This window comes from Dipteris shenzhenensis, chromosome 3 (assembly GCF_047967505.1).
Source record: "Dipteris shenzhenensis isolate YYH24624 ecotype China chromosome 3, Dip_SZ_1.0, whole genome shotgun sequence".
Taxonomy (NCBI): Eukaryota; Viridiplantae; Streptophyta; class Polypodiopsida; order Gleicheniales; family Dipteridaceae; genus Dipteris; species Dipteris shenzhenensis.
In genome coordinates this window covers 38,857,629-38,881,142 of record NC_141598.1, presented here as the reverse complement: position 1 = coordinate 38,881,142, position 23,514 = coordinate 38,857,629, and the positions used below count along the sequence as shown (strand labels likewise).

The following is a 23,514-nucleotide window of genomic DNA, read 5'->3' as shown; positions in this document are numbered from 1 at the left end:
GTAGACGTACTCAGCATCGTTTCGAATCCCGTCAGACATTCCTGATGTTGTTATTGCCTGATTTCCAGGTGTGGTCATTGATCGAACCTACTTGGAGAAGAAGCCATGGACAGGCTTCTCATCATAGAGCCGAGGGAGCTGGTGATGAGGTTCGAGATTGGAAAGGCATCGAGCTCGAAGGTGGTGCTGAAGAACGTGATGTATACGATGCCGGTAGCGTTCCTGGTTCAACAAACAACTCCTCATAAGTACACAGTGAAGCCGTCTCATGGCATTATAAAGCCGCTAGGGAGGATGACCTTGGAGGTGGGATTGATCGCACAAGAGGAGTTACCTGAGGAGATTATAAGCGAAGACACGTTCACGGTCAAGAGTGTGGTGGTGCCTGGAGGTGTGGGTGAAAATGGAGCGGTGAGTTTGGAGTGGTTCAGTGCCAAGACGAAGCAGGTGTTCTCTGATCACGGAATGAGGGTTGTAATTGTTGGGGGATGCATACTCAGGAGGCTAGTAGAACATGGGTCGATCGAGGGCATCAGGGCGATTCTGGAGAGGGATGAAAGAGTGGTGGATGTAGCAGATGCGAATGGACGCACAGCAATGCATGTGGCGGTGGAGAGGCGACGTGCAGAGATTGTGCAAGTTCTGTTAGAGTTCGGGGCGGCTGTGGAGGCTGATGAAGGAGTTGTTGGTTGCATGCAAACACCCTTACAGATTGCTTCTGCCCTCGGAGATGCACTCATCGTGGAATTGCTCGTGGCAAAGGGTGCATCCCCAGACGCCCTTGGTGGCACCCAAGGATGGACTGCATTGCACTTTGCTTCCAGTTGTGGCCATGTCGCTGTGGTGGAGCTCCTCCTTCAAGCTAGCCAACATGCTCCACCTGCAGATGACCAAGCCATGGCACCACCTCTAACAACATTAGTGAACTCGGTGGGCCGTGACGGACACACTCCCCTCCTCGCCGCTGCCACGTCCATGAAACCTGGGTGCCTCCATTGCACACAACTCCTCCTCCATGCTGGTGCAGATCCCAATGCATGTACTACCGATGGCTACACTGCCCTCCACCATGCTGCTTCCCGTAGTGATATCTCAATGGCACATTTGTTAGTAGACGCTGGTGCTAGCATCGATGCATGTACTAACACTGGCCTCACCCCCTTTGATCTCGCACTCCCACTTGGCAATCGCCGACTCCTTGATCTACTCCGGCTTGGTGATGACATGCGAGGTGCGGCACGACAGGGTGCACTCCGTGACATTCAGCAATGCCTTGATGCTGGTGCCTTGGACACTAGTCGTGACCAACATGGATGGACTGCCCTCCATAGAGCAGCCTTTAAAGGCCACATTGACATCGTGAAGTTTCTGCTTGACTCTTTTACAACTGACATACATTCACTTGATGATGAGGGCTACACACCTCTCCACTGTGCTGTGGAAGCTGGCCAAAAGGATGTTGCACAACTCCTCCTCCTCAATGGAGCTGATCCTAATGCTTTCACCCATTCCCATGCCACCCCTCTCAATCTTGCTATTATCTTCCATCGCCCCAAAATTGCTCGTCTCTTGCTTGATTGGGGAGCAACAATGCAAACTAAGGGTGAAATTATCCCTAGCTTTGATGAGGCATGTAACATTGATGCAATTGATCCTCAAGCCTCACCCACGAATGTAAAAGCCTTCAAAATTCACAATCAAGTAAACCTTCTACCATCCATGGCTTTCTAGACCCTAATGCATACCCCTGTCGACAAACAATCCTAGTAAACTCTTTTTTCTCATTGTACATCGAGCTCTTTACCTTGAAGTGTTATTTATATCATGATACTCTCTCGGTAATAACTTATTTGTGCACCATGGATTTTTGTGATGCTTCAACTAGTGTTTTTTCTTTGGATCTAGGCCATAAAATTTTGGATGCAATGTTTCATTTCCTTGAAAAGATTACTTTGGGCCCTTGTTTGACTTGATGGTCAAGTCACCCAAGGTTTGACCCTTTTAAGCACTAAAGATAGGGTTCCTAAATAGCCTAAAATTACAATGTTACAAAGGGCCATGGATGAGGCATTATAGGGGGTTGGATGTTATGTTCTTTTGAGAAAGACTTATTTTTCAATAACTTTAACATAAATCACTAGCTCTAACTATCAAAGACACTAGCTACCATTTCCATATGAAACATGAATACAAATTTTTTGTGATCCCTTCTAATATATCACACAATATGAAAGCTCTCTTTTTTTCCTTGCCATGACTTCTTGAGTACATGTGTTCTGGTGGCAGGAGTTGTTTTCATGTTGTTTATCTCACTTTACAAAAAAAAATCTATGTAGTTCTCAATATGTTGTCTAACAATTGACTTGTTGATTTTATTACCAACATTAACACCCACTATCTTTCAATGATAATATCACATATGCATATGTACCCATACATGCACGCATTCATGAATCCACACACACATGCATGCATATGTGGTTCCACACATGCATGTCTATACATGAACGCCCCCACCCCCCACCCCACATACACACAAACAATAACCACCTTTTAATATTTTGTTTCATTTTCCTTGAAAAAAGTAAAATTTTATATCCTTAGGCATACTAAAAAACTATGAATCTTTTGGTAGCTTTATATCAAATCCCTTTGAATGAGACATGTAGTACTCATTGAGTACTAGACATTGCTACTATCATGTATAAACGAGATTGTCACATATGATTGCTTCATTTTGTTGTGGCTCTCAATCAACATGCATGTGATTGACAATTGCAACATTGTATTAAGAGCTACAAAAGTCTATAAAGAAACATATTTTCACACACTATACACCAAGTAAGTATAGGTTTTATTCCTATTTTTTGAAAGGCCAATGGTCTTTGGAGAACAATTTAATGTGGTGGATATGGCTCAAATTGGAAGTTCAATAGATATTTGTATTAAAGAAAATTCCTGTCAAGTTAGTTCATCTCTTCATTGCCTTATATAACCGATAGTCTAGGTGCTCGCTCTTAGTAGATAAAAAGCTAGAGGTCCTTTGCTGACTTTGTTAGCTAGCTGAACTCTAGCCTATAGATGGCTATAAATAACGAGTAAATAACTCATATATGAGTGAATTTTTTCACTGAGTCTACATCCCATATACTCACTCTAACATGGCAACCTTTGGTGAAGCTATTAATTCGGAGTCACCCCATCCTATTGTGGTAACACTGTCTTCTCTAGCAATCCAAGACCCATGCCTAGCTTGCTTTTGCATATTATCCCTCCATTGTATTCTATGTTTTAAATCCTTAGCAAATAGATTTAAGTGATTTACTTGGAAATTGATTGCAATTTATCTATGGTGGCGAGCTTAGTTACTATTCTCAATGTGCATCATCAGTTTTAAAAAGAAAAAGTTATCGAAGGATTATTGTCTTTCCAATATTAATGCATTAAATTAGTCCTTATTAGAGCCTCAATAAAGCTATGAAATTGTATTTTCCTTGCCTTTGGATCACCTACAATGTGTGTATGGTAAAGAATTCCTTCATCTACTTGGACACTTATACACCTTCATCATGTATGGTAAAGAACACCTTCATCATGTATGGTAAAGAACACCTTCATCTACTTGGATAGTTGTATACCATCCAATGTGCTAGCTATGAGCATTGATGAGGGATTGATCCACAAGTTCTTGTGTTTATTACAAGGTATCGGTCTATTTTTTATGGAAAATTTGACAAAAATCGCACTTGAAAATGCTAAGGGGGGAAGTGTCGGTGTTTCCATTTGAATTTCCATTAGAAAAAATCACTTAGAATTTTCATTTAGGAGTCAGTAGTGCGAATGTCGGTTAGTGTCTGATAGAAATACCGATGCTGTCAAATTTTGAAAAAAAATAATGGGACAAAATGGGGCTTGTTATAGCCCCATTCTGCCCTACTACATCTATTACAAAGTAGTAACAAAATGAATACATGGCCTCAAAGCTACAAAATTGCCTAAAACTCTCTCATCATATACATGCCATCTAGCTCAACAATAGAAAATAATAATAAAAGTAGAAACTATTGGCTTTAAACTTCCAAAAAATTTTGTATCTATAAACAAAATCAATCCCTAAAAAAGACATTGTCATATATATGGGGTGTATATGTTGAAGCAAAAAGACTATTTCTTAGTGTTATTGTCACTCGTATTGTCACTCCCTTTGTCATTGTTAGGGGGTCACTCACGACCTCCTCATGTGCATCCTCTGTTACATCATCCATGAAGATATCCACACAAGCCAGTATGTCCTTCATGTGAAAGTCTTTGGTGATGTTTGGCATGTCCCAATCTCTCCAAAGCTTCCTATATCCCACAAGTTCGTTCTTGCCAATTTCATTGCACTCTACTCTAAGCGTTCTTTCTCCCAAATCCCAACCATGCACACACACTTCCCTTGCACTACCACATAATACATTAAACTTAATCCATTGCTCATCGTGTTTAATTTTAGTCGCAACATGGGACAAAAGGGTGGAAAAGAGAGGGCAAAAGGAAGAGAGATGAAGGGAAGGAGAGCAAATGAGGAAGGCAATGCAAAAAAGAGAGGGAAAGATGTGAAAAGAGAGGGGGGGGAGGGGATGAAGTAGAAAATATGCGAAAAGAAAGGGGGAAAGACACACAATAACAAAGGGAAAGGAGAGGGGAAAAGAGACAAAAAAGAGGGGGGGAAAGGGAGGGAGGGAGAGGAGAGACGAAGGAAAGAGAGAGAGGGGGGACGAACAAAAAAGAGGTAAAAAGAGAAGGAAAAAGAGAGCAAATGAGAGGGCAAGAGACAAAACATAGGGAGAGAGAGGAAAAAAAGGAAAAAGAGAGGGAATGAAGGAAAAAGAAAGAAAAAAAGAGAGGTAATGAAGGGAAATGAGAGGGAAAGATGCATAAAGAGAGGGGATGAAGGGAAAATAGAGAAAAAAGAGAGAGGAAAACATGTGGAAAGGAGGCAAAAAAGAGAGCAAAAAGAAAGAGGGAAACATGCAAAAAGGAGGTAGATAAGAGAGGGAAAAGGGGAGGGAGAGAGAGAGGGGGGGTGGGAGAAGAGAAAAGAGAGAAAAAGAGAAAGGAAATGAGGGCAAATCAAAGGTCAAGAGATAAAGGAGAGGGAGAGAGAGGGAAGGTGTTAACCGCCTAGGTTAACATTGTGACATTTTGTGCCTTCCCGCAGACTAGATTGTAAATATGCACAATGCGCTCATGAATTTTGTTAGAAGATACCTTGGAGCCGTAGCAGACCAAGGGAGATGTAATACTAGGAATAAGATAGTAAAATGGTAGGAAGAGGTGTGAGAGCAAAGGGTTGGCCCTCCTTTCAAAAGGTGACTTGTATCAAAGGCCTAAAGTCAAACTTTGGCCTTCAGCTATTACTTTCAAGTTTGAGGAGTACAAGATCTCTCTTCTTTAAAGAGTGTTGTTTTTGTCCTTCATGCCCTTGTCTTTGTGAATGCCTCTCATCCCCCCTCCCCTCTCTTGCTTCTTGCTCCCCACTCCCCCTCACTCTTGCTCCCCACTGCCCCTTACTCTTCTTCCCCCTCTCTCCCTATCCTTCGTGCTCCCCACTCCCCCTCCCTCTTCTTCTCCCTCTCTCCCTGTCCTTCCCCCCTCTCCCTTCCCCCTTCTTCTCATGAGCATTTGCATTGTAACAACTCTTGAATTCATTTATGTGACACTCATGGCCCCTATCCATGCTTGCATTGCTCCCACAATGAGTAGCATGGAGTAGGAGGCTCCATCAGCATTCCTCCAATATCTCCACAACATGTGAGCCACTTCAGACTACACATCATTGCCAAGGAGTTCAAGGTATGCTTTTGCTTGCATTTTCTTCTTCTGTTATCTTCCATTGCCCAACACTTAGTAACTAGATGAAAAGTTCTTGTTTTTGGTATTTTGAGAGAGAAATAAGGTGAGACGAAGGGGAAAGTGAGCGAGAAGGAAGCTAGGAAGTCATTTCAAGTTAGTTTTTTATGCTTTTTGAGGTTTCAAGTTGTACAAATCTAGGAAATGGTAGCAAAAATCATGGTTGAACCTTATATGCAATCCTATTCATAGAAAAGGCTGAGAAGTGATAATTAGTTGTGTCTTTCAAGGTCTTGGAAATGATAAACAGTCCTTTTTTTGTCTATTTTGCTCCAAACGTGCTTGTTTTTTATTCTTTTGATTAGAGGACGTAGAAAACTTCCCCCAAGCACTCCCAATGCTGCACAAAAGCTATAGAAGCTTTCAAAAATTTGAAGATTCTATCAACAGCAGAGTTTGGGGGGGATACACTGGGTTAATTCTAACCTAGTGCACACTGCATTATAACCTAGTGCATGCTATGTTAACTAGCATGTTGCGTTAGCCTTTGACCATGTTGGGATAGAAATTGACCATCTTACGTTAGCAACTAGCACTCTAACAAGAAGTAACATCCTGACATCTAACAAGATCTGCCAGCAGCTAACATAATTAATGCACTAAATTTGGTCCAAAATAGCATCAACCCTTAACCCAACGTAGGTGGGGTTATTAACCTAGCATATGCTGCATTAGCATCGTAACTCATGCTGCATTAACCATAACTCAAAATACATTGGGTTACCTAGTCAGTGTTGCAAGGGTGAAAATTGAATTGCATTGTCCCATTTTTTATCATTAAGGGATTTATTATGCACAAAATCTCCACAAACCACCAAGAACCATTGAACTGAGACTCCAAAAAGTTGATAAAGGGGTAAAATTGTGGATTGAATGAACCAAGGGGAAAATTATAAAGTGGCCACATCTAAAAGGCTGTGAGTCCATAAAGAAGCATTGAGAATTTCCAAATAGAGCTTAAAACTACCAAAAATAGTAACATGGTACATTAAGTGCACATTGTGTTATAACACAGCATACATTGAGTTAATAATCCAGTGCACATCGAGTTAGTAACTCAATGCATGTTGGGTTAGCCAGTTGAATGGTAGTGAGCATTGTTGACCTGAACTGATGTAGCTAGCCAAGTTTTCACTCACCTTGACTCACCTACATGCACCTAAGGTCTGAAAGGTTGCTTGCATCTGAACCTAAACTTGAATCTGATCGGTAAGTAACTAGTTGCCTTGGCTTTTTTTGAATACAACGTTGCATGGGTTGATCTAGTTAAATGGTTTGTGGCTAGGCTATAGGACATTTGGTGGAGTCTTCGAAGTACATTTCATGATATGGAAAAATAATGACAAGATTTCCTCTTAAGGTGAAAGAAATCAGAGTTGCTAGTGACTTTGTCAGACGCATCATAAAGATAAAGGATGTCTTGAGCTAGAGGGGGAGAATAGGGCTAAGAGGGGATAGTAGCCTTAAGGAAAGCACATGCTAGAGAGGGAAAATCCCATCTAATGAGTAGTCTATGACACTTATAAATCTCTTTAGAGTTTAGCAGACTTCGTAAGAATGGAATAGTTGCTTAGGAAGACATCTAGAGAGTTTTGATGTTCATCTGAGTGGTGTGAGTGATTCTTGAGAGATTTCAACAACGAAAGAAAAATAGAAGAAGATGAGAGAGAGGGAGAGCCAAAAGAGAGAGCCACATAAGTTTTAGTGGGTGCAAAACAGCCTAATCTTCTATGTCATCCATATTTACATGTGTTTGAGTATTGTACATAACCGAAGTTAAGGAAGAGTGGTCTTTAATCCCCACAACCTCCCACTTAAAGGCCAATGTGCTTTTAAAAGAGAACAACCAGTGGACATACTATCGAATGCCCATCAATACACAACAATACTCAAACCGCTGACTAGGTAGACTCTTCGTTAGCATATTTGTAGGGTTATCATCTGTATGAACCTTGACAAGCTCTATGTGCTTATCCTCAAGTACCTCCTAATAAAATGGTCCCCGACCTTAATGTGTTTGGTCTTTGCATGAAAGACCAAATCTCATGCTAGCTGAATAGCACTCATGGAATCAAAATGTTGGTACATTTGTATGGATCCCCAAATCTCCCACTAGCCAATCATGCAATATAGCCTCCTTGTAACCCTCTATGGCTGCAACATACATGGCCTCTATGGTAGGACAAAGCAATGCACTTATATGCATGAGACATCCATGACACTACACTACCTACAAAGGTAAACACATAACCAGAAGTGGATCTCTTGCTATCCACATGCCCTACATAGTCTGAATCTGTGTACCCAAGAATATGCATCTCTCCTCTTCCAAAGCAAATGCACATCTTCTTGGTACCCTTCATGTACCTCATGATGCAATTAACTGCCTCCCAATGCCTCTTTCTTGGATTAGCCATATATTGGCTAACAACTCCCACTGCAAATACAATGTCCCATCTAGTAGCTATCATAGCATACATAAAACTCCCAATCGCCACTGATGCATAAGGAACATTAACCATCATAGCCCTCTCCTCATCTCTATCTTCCTAACTCAGTTTCACATATGGAAGCAATGGAGTACTTACTGCCTTCCCCCCCTCCATATTGAAATGCTGCAACACTTTTGTAACATACTCCTTCTATGAAAGCCAACAAAGGAGCTTCCTACTTCGGTCACGCGTGATGCCCATACAAAGAATATAACCTGCAAGTCCCAAATCCTTCATGTCAAAGGCCTCATGCAACTTGACCTTCAATGCATCCATCTCGTAAGTGTTCTTTCTAGCCAATAGCATATCATCCACCATAAAGTGCCAAGAGTATCAGGTTATTATACTTAGCCCTTCTGAGTGTAGAGGCAATGATCAATCTCCCTTCTTGTGAAACCCTGGGACCGAATGAAAGCATTAAACTTCTTATACCATTCTCTAGGCACTTGCTTAAGGCCATAGCTCGACTCTTTTTCGGCTTGCAAACCAAATGTTCTTTGCCCTATTCTTCAAAGCCTTTTAGCTGTACCATGTAAATCTCCTCATGCATATCCCCATGCAAGAAAGATGTCTTGACATCCATCTGCATAAACTCCATATCCTCTACTACCACAAGTCCAAGTACGCATCTAAGTGTGGTCATCTTCACCAACTGGAGAGAAGATCTCATCAAATTCCACACCCTTCTCTTGCTTGAACCCTTTAGCAATCAAACAAGCCTTGTTCTTAGGCACATCATCACCTATGACCTTCATCTTGTGGACCCATTTACATGGCAATACTTTCTTTCCATGTGGCAAAGAAACCAAGTCCCAAGTCTTATTATTCATGATTAAAGTCATCTTTGATTGCCTAGCATACTCCCACTTGCATTCATTCTCATGCATCATAGCCTCCCTATAGCAAGAAGGCTCCCTGCAATCAGCAAGCATCCAATTGTCTACCCTTGGACCAAATATCTCAGGCGGTCTAGACACTCTAGCTGATCTTCTCAAGGGCATTTCAGCTTACTGTCCCGTCCAATCTGCATATCAGCCACATTTGGTCATCATTTCCACCAATAAATGATCCATCATCTGCCCTTGAACCGATGGGAGTACCTAGTGGCACCATTTCCTGCACATTCAATGTATGGACAGCTTGTTGTCTATCAACATATGGGGGTGGATTCACATCCTGGAAAGTGATTCTCCTCATTTTCACATCCCTCATGGGTGTCTTAGGCATCTTCTTCTCATTGAAGACCACATCATGGCTTTTTATGATCTTCTTTGCTTTTGGATCCCAGAGACGATAGCCCATCCCTCCACTTTCACCATAACCCAGAAAGATGCATTTCCTAGACTTAAGATCTAGCTTCTTCTGAAGCTCCTTTGGCACATATGCATATGCCTCACACCCAAATATACACAAATGAGAGTAAGATGTCTTCTTGACACTCCATGCCTCTTTAGGAATACCGCCATCCAAACTCTTACTAGGTGATCTATTGATTACATGCACTGCAGTCTTCATTGACTCAGCCCAAAAACCACCAGAAAGACTTGCATTGCAAACTTTCCTGAATGGTGTAGTTCATCTGTTCTAAAACTGGATTTGGCTCTAGAGTATGAGGGGACATGAACTCCCTCTTGATCCCATGTGTATCACAAAAATGCTGAAAATCATGAGAGAGAGTCTCCACCATCGTCAATCCATAGGTAATTAAGCGTTCTACCTGACCGATTTTCAACCAAAGCCAACCAATTTTGAAATACCTGGAACAATCTCTCTTTTGAGCTAGAGCATAATCCCATATATTCCTAGTTGCATCATCAATGAATGACACATAGTATTCATAGCCCCGCCTAATAATTGTGTAGGCATGGGACCACATATGTCTTAATGCACTAGATCAAGCTTTCCAAGCTCTTTCTTTCCTCTTCTTTTATCGGATGATTTAGTTTGCTTCCCATAGAGACAACGATCACAAAATTCAAAGTGAGAAAAACTCAAATGTGGTACATAACCCAAATGGCATAAGAGTTTCATTCCATTCTAGCTCATGTGCCCCAATCGACAATGCCATAAAGAAGTACTTGGATGCTCGGTTATTGCAACAACACGCCTGGTACATGTAAGGGATATAATGTCCTAAAATTGGCACCCCTTGCCAAAACCTTAGAGCCCTTCTGGATTTTCCAACTCCCAAAACCAAAGGTGGTTTGATAACTAGCATTATCTACCTGTGAGCCGCTGAAATAAGACTCTTGGTCAGCTTAGGCAGATGTCTCACATTTATCAAAACAAAGCCAGACCCATTTGCAAAAGAAAGCTCTATGTCACCTTCTCCCACTATGTCACATGCATAGTTATTTTGAAGATGCACACAACCTATCGTTTAACTATCATAAGTGGAGAACCATTCCCTATGAGGAGTAACATGGAATGAAGCACTAGAATCCAAAATCCAATCTTGGTAATATGCATCATCTAAAATGGTAAGCAACTCTATAGCAAATAGACTAGACATGAAGGGAATATTATTGTCACTATCATCAGTGACCGCATTGATCTCCTCGATCTTCACTTTTCCTTTGTCCTCCCTGGGACTCTCTTCCTTCTTATTTGCACCCCAATTTGCATTCTTTTTCTTATCCTTTTTCTCTCTTTTTGACTTGTAGCAATCCTTTTTCATGTGGCCCTTCTTGCCACAATGGTAACACTCAATGTCCCTTGCCTTGGATTTGCTATGAGACTTCCCTCTTTCTTGAGACTTCCCCCTAAATTGTGATCTACCCCTTTGCACATTTAAGGCTCTACCCCTATCTACATCCTACTTGTTGTCATACATAGACTTTCGCCTAATCTCCTCAATCAACAAGCTACGCACATCTTCAAACTTCAGTACTCCACCAACTATAGAGTTACTGATAGCTATATGGAAGGTATCCCATGAGGATGGAAATGAACATAAAAGGTAGCTCCATATACCCCAGACCAGTATGAGGGTGGATGCAGAGTCAGCTTGTATATGCCCCTGCCGCATGTGAGGCACCGCCTTAGTCTTCGCATCATAATTCAGATTCTGAGCTTGAAGCTGGTTGAAAATAATATTGAATTCATTGAAGTGAGAAGCAATGGAGACCCCTTCCTTCATCTGCAGCTCAAACAACCTCTTCATGAGGAGGTAAACTTTATTAGAAGTAGTTTCCTTCTCATAAGTGGCACATAATTTCTTCCACAAATCTTCTGTAGTCTGCTCATTTACTACTATGAAATAAACTAACTCTACAAGATGAAGTCTAACAGTAGACTTTGCTAATGCATCCAACTCATTCCAATCATCCTCAGACATATCAACAGGCTTAGCTTTAATTCATGCCAAGGGATTAATCTGCTTCTTTTGAATAAGCACGTCCCTTATTTGTCCTTTCCACAAAGAAAAGTTTGTCCCATCAAACTTTTTAGTGTTGAAAATCTCCTTTTTAGACATGGAAGAGGATGCCATGATGCAAATAAAGCAAAATCCCAAATGCTAGTGCCTAGAAGAAAGAATCACACCAAATACCAGGTGCACCCAAATATGTCTCTCACAATGGAGGGTAATATTACCAAAAAACTCAAAGCTCAAAGCATCAAAATGCATCTTACTCATGTGCATATACTATGCATCCATATGAGCAAATCTGGACCAAGAGAAAATGTCAACTTGCAATGACAAAACAATGGCAAACCCAATGCCAATAAGGGCCAAATGCCTCAATCATAAACACCTTCCATGCACATAAGCATTAATAAAGTCTCATCCAAGAGAGCATAGCATACCCAGTGCATCCACTATAATTCATAGCTATCCGTCATCATAAATATAGCAACTAAGTGCTAAACGTCCATCAATAAAGCATCCCATAAGGCAATCTGGTCTTATCAGTGCATCAAAAAAGGATTGCAATGCGCCCACATGCCCTAGAAAGAATCCACTACAACCTAATCAAAAGCACAAATGAGCGCACATGGCTTAGACTACAACCAGAGTGATCTGCATAAGGTATGTCCCAAAAATCACAACCCCACGGCAATGACTGCTACTAAAAATAGGACTTAAGATGCCTCAAAACATGGGTGTCACTGCATAATCAGACTCAACAATAAAATCTACAGATATCTCTCTTTTGTTGGGACTCCAAACTCCCAACCAATGAATGAGAAATAGGGAGTCAACCTTTACAATTGGCCTGTAATCAAAATTTCAAAGGTTTGAACCTTTGAATGGATTTTTGATAGAGAAAATGACGATTCAGCATCTCAAAGAGACAAAACTTCTCCAAATATCCACAAAATCACGCAAGAGCTAACAGGTAGGGTTTTTGGACCTCCAGAACACAATGAAATAGACAGTTTTGGAAACCGTGGTCCTAATCACCGGGTCCAACACATAGACCAAAAACCGTTTTTGCAAACATACCTGTTTGTAAACACCACTAGAGTGTGAATGATGAGCAACATAGAAGTTTTAGGACCTCTTGAGTCCACTGGAACTGACTGATCTACGAATGCTTGCTTCAAACTTGAGTTCCAACACACTGGCAGAAAAACGTTGAAGCAAAGAGACAGTGAGTCAAAAATCAATGAAATGATCCCAAATTCAAGAATGAAGGGGTTTTCAAACTCCCAAAGTGTAATGGACACCAAAAATAGGCAATAGTTGCCTCTATAGGTCATTCCAGACTCTCAATCATCGTCGAAAGGAACAGGGGAATCATCAAAAAACGTATTTTTTGCTCCAAAACCACTCAAAGAGCTTTCCAAAGGTTTTTTCAAGGTCTCTGCACACTAGGATGCAAGTAAAGTCACCCAACAAAGCTTCTCCTTCCTCCTACAGAGTTGTAGTAGTAGACTTTGGGCTCCAAAGCTCACCCCCGAGCTCAATTAGAACACCCGTGCTCTGATACCAGTTGAGAGATCTCAACAACGGAAGCGGAATGGAAGAAGGTGAGAGAGAGGGAGTGCCAAAAATTTTAGCTTTTCAAGGGCATGTCAAATTTAAGTGCTATAAAAAGAAAAATATGCAATTTTGCAAGCTCTATGTATTTGCTTTAGTGAGATCAAATTTCTAATGAGTGTAAGGTGAAGCAAATTGGATGATTCAATACATTTCTTTTGCATATGAATTGATGGTTGTAACATCACACAATTAAGGAGGAGCATCCCCCTTTGAGGTCGAAGGAGAGCATCCACAATTAATCTTTCTTATTTCTTTTTCCTCCTTTGTCTCTTTTTTTAATGGGAGAAAATGATAGATCCCTTCCTTTAGTGGTGGGATAGATGCAAGCCATTAAGATTATCTTTTTTTTAAAAGCTCCATTTGCATTGTGCTTACTTTTTTAACAAAGGAGGAATGGATTAAATTGATACTTGTTTTCATGGAAGGGCTTGCCGAATTTTGGTTTCACAAGCAAACTAAGGAGATTAAGCAAAGTTTTTCATTGATTATTGTAGTACTTGTGGAGAATTTTGCTAGAACGAGGCCCCCGTGCGTGTATATTTGGGGGTGTCCTAGTTAAGATAGGAGGTTGTGGAGATAATGTGTGTAATACGTGGACTAGCTATCTATTGTTGTAGAAGAAATTGACAATATGAGGGGGGGGACTTGTTCGAGGTCATTCTGTCTAAATATAAGGGGAATGACCAACTTTTAGAGTTTATTGATGCAATAACCCAATGTTGGGAACCATGTGATCCATGCATGTTAATATTTAAGACAATAGTGGGCATCTAATCTAGGGCATGTGGATATGGCATCAAAACCACACATTATGTTTGATCAAGGAAATCCTTTACAAATTGGGGGGATGCTAGCCTATGTTTGAGTTTCATTATATAAGAATATGTTTGTTTGGATAGTAGCAATGATGGTCAATTAAGAGACATAGGTTTTGAAGTAGTGGGATTCAAGATGGGAGGGGGAAAATAAGGGAAGTGGGGCAAAGAAAAGAAGGGTGGGATTCACTAAGGGAGGGGGAAAACAAGGGAAAATAAGGGAAGGGGAGGGGGAGTGTATAGAATAAAAATTAACTCAAGGTGAGGATTAATCCCCCCCTAAAAATTTAATTTGAGGAGCACTTTTCTCTTATTTTGCAATTCTTACATGGAAAGAAAGAAGAAGAAATGATAAAAACTCCATGAAAATGGGTGGAAAGCAAAGACACAAGAAAAATAATGCTCAAATCCATTGTCAATATGGAAATTTTATCCCAGTAGCAAGCACACCAAATTTGTGAGTTATTCTTGAGCCACACCGTATCTCCGATCACAATCCATATAAGCACACATCAGTAAAGCATAACCAAAGGAGGAGGCAAGGAGGGATTTCATCAGAGGTGATAATTGCAATCAGAATGTACACATGGAAAGGGATGGGAAATATACGCATAGGGAGGGAATTGGAGGGAGATAGAGGAAATAGGGGGGACTCCATGAGAGAAGGAGAAGAGACTTCATAGCTTAATTGGGGGAAAAGAAGGCATATATATAAGAGACGAGATATGTATAATGGAAGTTGTATGGGATGCGAGAGGCCCATTTCTTGCTGAGGGGTTGGAAATGAGCCTTCCACCTCAACCATGGGTCTATAGCCCTCTTATTCTTAAATGTCACATCACATTAGATATATTGCAAATACTTTCCACCCCCAAAAAAAAATAATTAGTTTGTCAATTTCTCTTCTAATCCCAATTACATAGAATGCAAACAATTAGCTTTAAGAAGAGCGCTTGTTGTCATGTTTGATCCAAGGGCTTGCATATGTGTTTCACTCGCATCATCAATCTTGGTCATCATTGCTATTCTCTCTTGCTCATTCTCTACAGTAATTACTAGGTGCTTGCTCAATTCTTCTTGGCTGCCAAACCAAAATCTTTGTACAACTATTCTAACTCGAAAGGTTTCATGCTTGATTTGCTTTGCTAATTTGAATGGGACTTCGAGGACCTTCTATGGCTTTAGGTCATTGTTGTTGATTGATGGAGACACACACTAAGTTTGCCTTGGCTGTATTATATCAAATTTAGAGTGATCTGCATAATGAAGGGGCCGTTGAGATTGGGGATAGTCTCTATATGCAATAGGGCAAGTCCAAATACATATTGTGCCATGGTCTAAGGGCCAAGCAAGGAGTAGGAGCTACTACTATAGAAGGTCAAGAGGTAGATGACACCCCAACACAAGTGCATAAGCTAGCCCACTACCAATCTGTGCTATTGAGAGACCTGCTGCAAGGTTCTATAACCCTTGTTCTAGCTATTTTTGGCCCACCCCATCGGGGAAGGTCTTTGTGATGGTTCTTCTCTCAAAGGGAAAATTAATTTTCTCCCTTTATCTAGTTGCCTCAGAGATTGAGAAAAAACTATATTGGTGTAGGTCACATGGCTTTAAAAGGAGAACCCTATAGCACAATCGAATTTGGATGTTGCAACCTGGCCATTGAATGCGAGTCCAAAATAGCACATGCAATCTAAAACATTTCTTCTTTCTTCTTCTTTCTCTACCCTATTTTCCTATGAGAGATTCTTTTGGTTTGCCCTTGCTTCACTTCTGCTCCTCCTCTAGCAATTTCATCACCCCAGGCAACCTCCCCAACACCAGATCATGTCTTGAGCTCCGGCTATGGTGGCCTCCCTCCCCATGTTTGTTCCTTCCCTCTTCCTTTTTTCTTGCCTTCCCATCCCTCCTTTGTTGAAGAAGCCCCCTTCCCTCACCAATTTTCTCGGATCTGACCATAATTTGCCATTTCTCGGTTGAGTTGTTGGTGTTGCTTTTCATTTCTCAGTCAAGTCGCTGGTACTGATGTCCATTTTTTCCACACATTACTATGCCCTTGTGTGATTTTCGATGCCAAATTTTACCCTCAGTAAACACTCTTTGTCATAGTTTTCCTACTCTTGCTCTTCCACCTCGTATGACTTTACTATGCTCCATTCTGACCTCATGGGTACCTATTTGACCCCTTCATGGGTACCTATTCGACCCCTTTTTTACTGAGACCGAGCTTTTCCTTGTCTTCTCCAATAGAAGTTAAAGATGACATGATTCAAGTAGATAGAAGGAATAACAAACTGCTTACATTCTTGACCAACATAAATAGCAAAGAAGCCTTGCAGCACATCTCTTGAAGGACTACAGCATCTACCTTTGTTGTCACTTGAGGGGTCGATGTAGAAGTGCCAGGGACTTAGAATCCAGGGAGAGCGATGGTGATCTTGCACAGCTCAATTGGTAAGCTAGCGCCAATTGTAAACCAACTCTTCATGCAATGAAATCGGTGAGTCCCTGAATCTCATCTGAAAAGTAGTGAGTGTTGTTTGAACTCCCGTCAATTTTTCCTTATTCTGGCAATGTGTGTTTATATGTTGCTTTGTAGTGAATTTTCTACTCACTTGTACGTTGTTTCAGATAGTGTCGTAGTTCCACATTGCTACACATGTAGTTCATGTGCATTTTACCGTTGCTTGATACAGTAGCTTATAGACATAGTTCATGTGCATTCTGCATAGCCATACTTTCCGTTCATGTGATAGAACTTGCAGTTGGAGGGGGCATTACCGCCTAGGTTGCCAATGTCGAAGAAATGCCGTCTTTGGAGGAAAGATTGATTCTGCCCAATGTTCTCTTCCTACTCTCGTCGATGATCGGGGCTCCAATCTCAATCCTTCCTCTATTGCTTCATCCAAAACTTCCCTCATGGGGACTCTAAAGGTTCCGATAGTTCTCATTAGTCCATCTTTTTCCCTTGAATAGAAAGAATTTCCTCCTCTCTAGGCATGCTTTCATCATCAGTTAGCTATATTGGCTCTACCACATCCATTGTTGATATCACAATCCCATAGGAAAAGAAAGAGCCGCTTCAGCATAGCCTTCCCCTTCATTTTGGTGCGGATGTTTTGCTATCAACTATAGTTCCTGAGTGCTTGGTTGTGGAGAAAATAAGATTGTCCATGCCAAATTGCTCTGAGAGATGGACTTCGAGAGTCCTATGATTCGTCGACCTTCATGGCGTTAAGGTTCAACTCCCGTGGTGCTCCAATTGTGAGGCTAGACAAGAAGGAAATTGATGACCCTTGCAATGGGTGGTCAGATTCAAGTTGCTAATGGTGCCACTAAAAGAGGGGCATAAATCAGCAAAGGAGTAGCCCACAATGCCTAGTTCATCGTCGTTTGAAGAACATGTAGATGAGATCTCCTTGGTCTCATCAGCATTGCCATCAAGAATCATCCCAAGAATGAAAATGGTAACTGCTACCCTTCCATAAAGTGCTATGAAAACATGGACTTGGATGGATTTTTCACATCATCAATCAGGACATCCTTCGTAGCATGGAGCTATAGGTTTCTGAGCCCTAAAATTTGGCATGAAAATTCAATAAGCAAGAAATTAATGTTCCCATATTGTGCCTGTGCTAGCAGCCTTGCAAGTCGTCCTTTGTGTTATTAAGTCCATCCATTAAGTAGGAAATTCTTTTGTGTGCCACAGGTACTCTGCAAGGCATAGTTTTTGAAGTGATGGCAATATTACAAATTTTTTAGTCAACATGGACTTGTCTATGCTCACATACGACAAAGTGTTTGTATTGAATTAAATCACTTGAAGAGCTTGGTTTTCGACCCATAATAGATACAACCAAAAGGTGAGGGTGATTTAAGTTGTGACCATGTGATTGTGTGGTTTTGTAGGACGGAGGCTCTCCATCAGCAAGAATAGAGTGGCGTGGTCTCACCATTCACTCCTTTACACTGTGCTCTAAAACCAGCACTTCCCCTTGGCAAGGCCATTGAATGTAATTCATCTTATTTCCATTGAGAAAGCGAGCACATAGAATCATAGAAGAGGGATTTTTCTAGAGTATAAATAGTGTTGTTGGAAGGTGGGATGATATTGTATATTATTATGTTTTCCTTGACATTTGCATCAACTCGTGAATGTTGCTTGAAATGAAACTAACATATGAGAGCAACCATGATATAAATGCAACGTTGATGATAGGATTGAAGACTCACACTGATTTGAGTATGCAGTTTTTATTGTGTCATCGAACTCAGAGAGATCCTAAAGTCTTTTATGTGAAATCAAAACAATCATGATAAAGGGCATTTAAATAAAGGCTTAAAATCAAAGTACTCGTAGCACTTTTGTTAGTTAGGAAGCACACTCCTAGTCTCCATGTGTTGTTGTGTGACTCCAGTTTACTATTTCTATCTTGCTCGATTACCATTGAAAAAACCTAGTGAGCTCTGAGTCCTAAGATTATGGGGATTGGCTTGGAATCTCGAGATGCATGTAATGTGTGTGTAACCTAATTGGCATGTGAAACTAGAGCCTTGGATTTATCCTTGACCAAAAAAACTATCAATTATCCTTGACATAGAATGAGGCAATCCCTTGTGGGAGGGGTTTTATTGGGATCAAGGTCTTGCCTATGTGTTTGCATGTATGTATGATTGTGTGACCACCATGTAATTAGTAGGTGTGATTGTTCAATGTGTGAGATGTGTAACTTCAACCTATATCTACGGCATTTTTATCATGAAATAAAAGTAGTAGACTTTTCTACGTTGTTTCCAATGCGAGCCCTTGTTGTTTTCAAGCCTCCATAGTTGCTCAGCTTCTCTTCACAATGTTTTCTACTTAATTTTGTTGGAAAATTCGATTTATCTATGTGTTTTAAAGAAAACGAAGTAGTGCTTGGCTTGTGTGTGTTTATCTAATCATATAAAAGTGGAAAAATGTACGGACCCCGAGTGGAGAACCTAACAGTTAGCCCACGAAAAGACCGACAAAAATACAAAAAATGGCTTAAGTGCCAACAAAAATACAAAAAATGGCCAAAAAAAAAACACTTGTCTATACGTTTTTCCCCATGTCGATAAAAATGTGTCCGGACCCGGACTCGAACCGGAGACCTCTAGTGTGTGAGACTAGCGTGATAACCAACTACACCATCCGGACTTTAGGAGGGGCGTTGCGAGAATCGAACTCGCGGCCTCTCGCACCCAAAGCGAGAATCATACCACTAGACCAAACGCCCTCAGGTGCAGTCGATTGAGGTCGTCTAATAATTATACAAACAATCAAGAATCCACTACGATTTCTGGAGCTACGACAATCGCTGCCAGACAAATCTTCTTCAGGCGTTGGCTACCCTTGGAGGGATCCAGCAGCTGGATCTTTTCCAGACTCGCACCGGAAATCGTCCCCAGAAATACTGAGCTTGAGGGCGAAACACTTGTGGTGGTGTAAAAATATACAATGTCCGCCCAAACAGTACTTGAGCAGATGGTGGCAAAACAAGCATAAAAGATGGACTGGAAACCCGTGTGGTATGGAGGAAAGCAAAGTGTATGCCGTTCCCAGGCGCTGCAGCACTGACAGTTCGCAAGCGCCCACGTTAAGCGTAGAGAGGTTGCTTGCAGGTTTGAGTGTTTAGTTTAGGTCGTATGGGGGCGGCCTTCTTCTTCAAAGAGAGAGAGAGAGAGAGACGTAAGATACTGCAAGAAACTTTAAGGCAGAGAGTATCTAAGTCTAAGAAATTGTAAGATATTCTAAGAAACTTTGAGGCATAGAGTATCTAAGAGTACTAGGGAGAACTTTGTATGTGTGTGTGTGAGAGAGGCCCCAAGTGCTATAGCATCTTCCCATTCTCATCCTAAAAGAGAGAAGGACTCTCAATGGTTGAGAGTCTCCAAGAGCCATTCAAGTGCCACATGACACTCATAAGCATCCTGATGCCTTGTCAAAAAATGATCGCTAGATCATGCTTTATGTGTTGAGCACCTCGGATCTTCCTTCTGAATTTTCCGAACCCCCCACATGTGTTGCACTCGCATGCCTTACCTCTGCCAATCGGCCACTTGCAAGCCTACACTCCGTTGACCTATGAACACCATTGCTCATGACATCTAGCAACACAATTATAGCTTCTTCTAGCACCACACGAAGAGCTCTGTCTCTCACAACATGCTACAACCTAGGTTAGTCACCTTTACAGAGCCTCCATTGGATTAAGGCTTTGATCTTCCATCTGTTGCTATCATACTACATTAGATTCACCCTTGCATTTTGAGCGCTATGTTGCAACCCTTCTTCCTCTTGATTGAACCATCAGAATGCCACTATATAGTTAGAATTTTCTTTCAAATCCATTTTCGTGGTTTGGTTAATGTCAACACGTCTACGTGCTGCACATTTGCTCCTAGTAACTACTTAGTAGTGCACCTTGTGATGCCATTATTTTCATAGCACATCTTTGTTTCTCTCACTTCCATTGCTAGTGCCACTAAGATGGCCTTATATCTACAATCATGTGTAATCTATGAGGAGGGTAATAAAAAATGTTGCCAAAGTAACTTGGACACTCTCCATCTTTGTTAGTAAGAGTTGTCTCCTAATGTTATTTCTTAGGCTTAAAAGGTAAATCTTTGTGTAATTTTATAACTTGATGTTGGCCTTTTATCAATCAAATGCTCATGACAGTCGACTCTTTTGGTTACAACTCACCAGTGGCCTAAATAGTATGGCACAGATATAGAACTTTGGATTTGGATTCTATTTGACAAAATTGAGCAATCTCCTATTGTTTAATTTATTTCTTGGATCTGACCATTTGAAAATTGCATTGGTAATAAATTTGGTCGCTCCCAAGATAATGCACTTTTGGAGCTTGTCACCAAGTCACTATAAATTCATTTTGTGTGACGCTTCTCCTCTTTCAGATGAAGCTCATGGTTCATGAGTCACTACATTTGAGATATCCAGGTTTTTAAACCAGATGTAGGTCCTTAATTTTTTCCATAGTGTCAAATGCCTTGCATCACGATTTAGGTATCCGGATGTAGCAGTGTATCCCTGGGTAGCTTTGAGCCTATGCTTCTCTCATAATCATTTGTCCAAACTCCAATCCTGATACCTATACCTCATGAGCTTGAAGCATAATATCAACTTTTCTTTTAAATTTATTAATTTATCCAAGCATTACGTATCTCTTATTTAATACTTTGTTAAAATTGTTAAATTTATTAATTTAGCAAAGCATTGAGTATTTATTTTTGATACTTTGTTAATTTTTGTATCAAAGAGCAACGGTTTTGTGCAATTGATAATATTCAATATGTGGGAATTAAGTAAGAAAGATTCATCTTCAAAATCTAATAAAAAGAGAAAGACTAATTCACAACACATATTCACTCTTATTAAAAATCAAATAATCAAGATGCAAGTTTAGAGAAGGCCTAGATGCAAGTTTGGGACCAAATAAGGCTAGTCATATGAGAGAAGCTAGGAAAGAATGGAATGTAGGCTGGGGACCAAGGTTTTTTATTGGGCATATTTCGATAGGGATGGGTTTTTGATTGGGCTTATTTCAATAGGGATATGGGTTGAATGTTTTGGCTTTTTTGTAGGCAAGATACAAATAGTAAGAGTGACTATGGAAACTTAGGGTCTTGCAACATTCAGAATAGTGATCTATCTGATCATGCCAAGTCCAAATCTCATAGACTAGCATCATATTCATATGGAAAGCAAAAGGTTGAAATTACTCAGTGTTTGAGTAAGAACAATGAGTAGCATGGCCCATCTACAACGGATTAGACACCCGCTCCGCCAGGTCTTAAGGTGGGGATTCGAGGAATCAAAATTAGGTTTTCTTAGCAAATCTCCATTCTTTTCAAGGAATTTTGACATTGGATCTCTAGCATTCACGGCTCTTCTATTGGACCGTTTCTTGGAGCTTTCTACCCTTCACAATGTGTTGTCTTTGGTGTTTGTTGGACATGTTTGTCCCTCTATCATGAAAATGATTAACTATGGTTCCGATTAGCCTTCTTTGAGTTAGCCTACTTGTGCCTCCCAATATGTGTCCCTTAATCTAATTCTCCATGTTTTGCTAATATGTAGCTATTGCTAGCTGGAATCATCACATCTTGCTTTACTATTTCAGAGGGGGGGAAATTTTCTTACCAATGTTAGGTCTCTATTTGTTGTCTTGCACGTTAGCAACCCATTGTAGGACAGCCGATCTTGCTTAAACTACTTAACCTTTTCGACCCAACCACATCCTCTCTCTCTCTCTCTCTCTCTCTCTCTCTCTCTCTCTCTCTCTCTCTCTCCTTTTCCTCCCTTCCTCCCTCCCTCCCTCCCTCCATCCCTCCTCTCTCTCTCTCTCTCTCTCTCTCTCTCTCTCTCTCTCTCTCTCTCTCTCTCTCCCCACCCCCCACCACACCCACCCCCCTGCTCTCTCTCTCTCTCTCTCTCTCTCTCTCTCTCTCTCTCTCTCGCTCTCTCTCTCTATCCCCCCCCTCTCTCTCTCTCTCTCTCTCTCTCTCTCTCTCTCTCTCTCTCTTTCTCTCTCTCTCTCTCTCTCTCTCTCTCTCTCTCTCTCTCTCTCTCTCTTCTCTCTCCTCCCTCCCTCCCTCTCTCTCTCTCTCTCTCTCTCTCTTCTCTCTCTCTCTCTCTCTCTCTCTCTCTCTCTCTCTCTCCCCCCACCCACCCCCCCCTCTCTCTCTCTCTCTCTCTCTCTCCTCTCTCTCTCTCTCTCTCAACATCCCCAAACGTCATCCACAGTGACAATTAGAGTTGTATTGCTCTTGCTCGAAATCCTGTGTTTTTCATGCTCGTACCAAGCATATTGAGATCCAATACCACTATGTTTGGGAGAAGGTTCTGAATGATGTGATCTGATTGACGTATTGTAAGACAAAGGACAACAAGGCCAATCTCTTCACCAAGCCCTTGGCTTAGCAACTGCTTAGCAGTCATTCCAGCTCCCTCAGGATGATTCATGATCTAGGAGCTGAGAGGGGGTGTTAGAGGTCATACAATAGCATATCATCCACATATAGTGCCAGGATTATCAGGCTATTATCCTTAGCCCTTTTAGTGTAGAGGCAGTGATCAATTTCACTCCTTTTAAAATCCTGGAACCGAATGTAAGCATCAAACTTTTGATACCATTCTCTAGGCACTTGCTTAAGACCATAGAGACTCTTCTTCAGCTTACAAACTAAATGCTCTTTGCCCTTTTCTTCAAAGCCTTCCAGCTACACCATGTAAATTTCCTCATGCAGATCCCCAATGCAAGAAAGCTGTCTTGAC

At 41.1% G+C, this 23,514-nt stretch overlaps 1 protein-coding gene and 2 non-coding genes across 3 annotated transcripts; 1 reads left to right on the top strand and 2 right to left on the bottom strand.

Annotated features, from left to right (window-relative positions):
- Window positions 1-105: 105 nt before the first annotated feature.
- LOC147903780 (protein VAPYRIN-like) lies at window positions 106-1,731 on the top strand. Its single transcript, XM_087372286.1, has one exon. It carries the CDS (start codon window positions 106-108, stop codon window positions 1,729-1,731), a length of 1,626 nt encoding a protein of 541 aa, XP_087228412.1.
- A 17,566-nt stretch (window positions 1,732-19,297) lies between these two features.
- Window positions 19,298-19,371, bottom strand: TRNAV-CAC (transfer RNA valine (anticodon CAC)). Its single transcript has one exon. It is a non-coding gene; the product is annotated as a tRNA-Val (tRNA).
- Window positions 19,372-19,378: 7 nt separating this feature from the next.
- On the bottom strand, window positions 19,379-19,450 carry TRNAP-UGG (transfer RNA proline (anticodon UGG)). The gene has a single exon. It is a non-coding gene; the product is annotated as a tRNA-Pro (tRNA).
- Between the last annotated feature and the right edge of the window lie 4,064 nt (window positions 19,451-23,514).

Bases quoted from the DNA above. Each gene is read 5' to 3' on its own strand.
- LOC147903780 (XM_087372286.1), top strand. From the start codon at position 106: ATGGACAGGCTTCTCATCATAGAGCCGAGGGAGCTGGTGATGAGGTTC.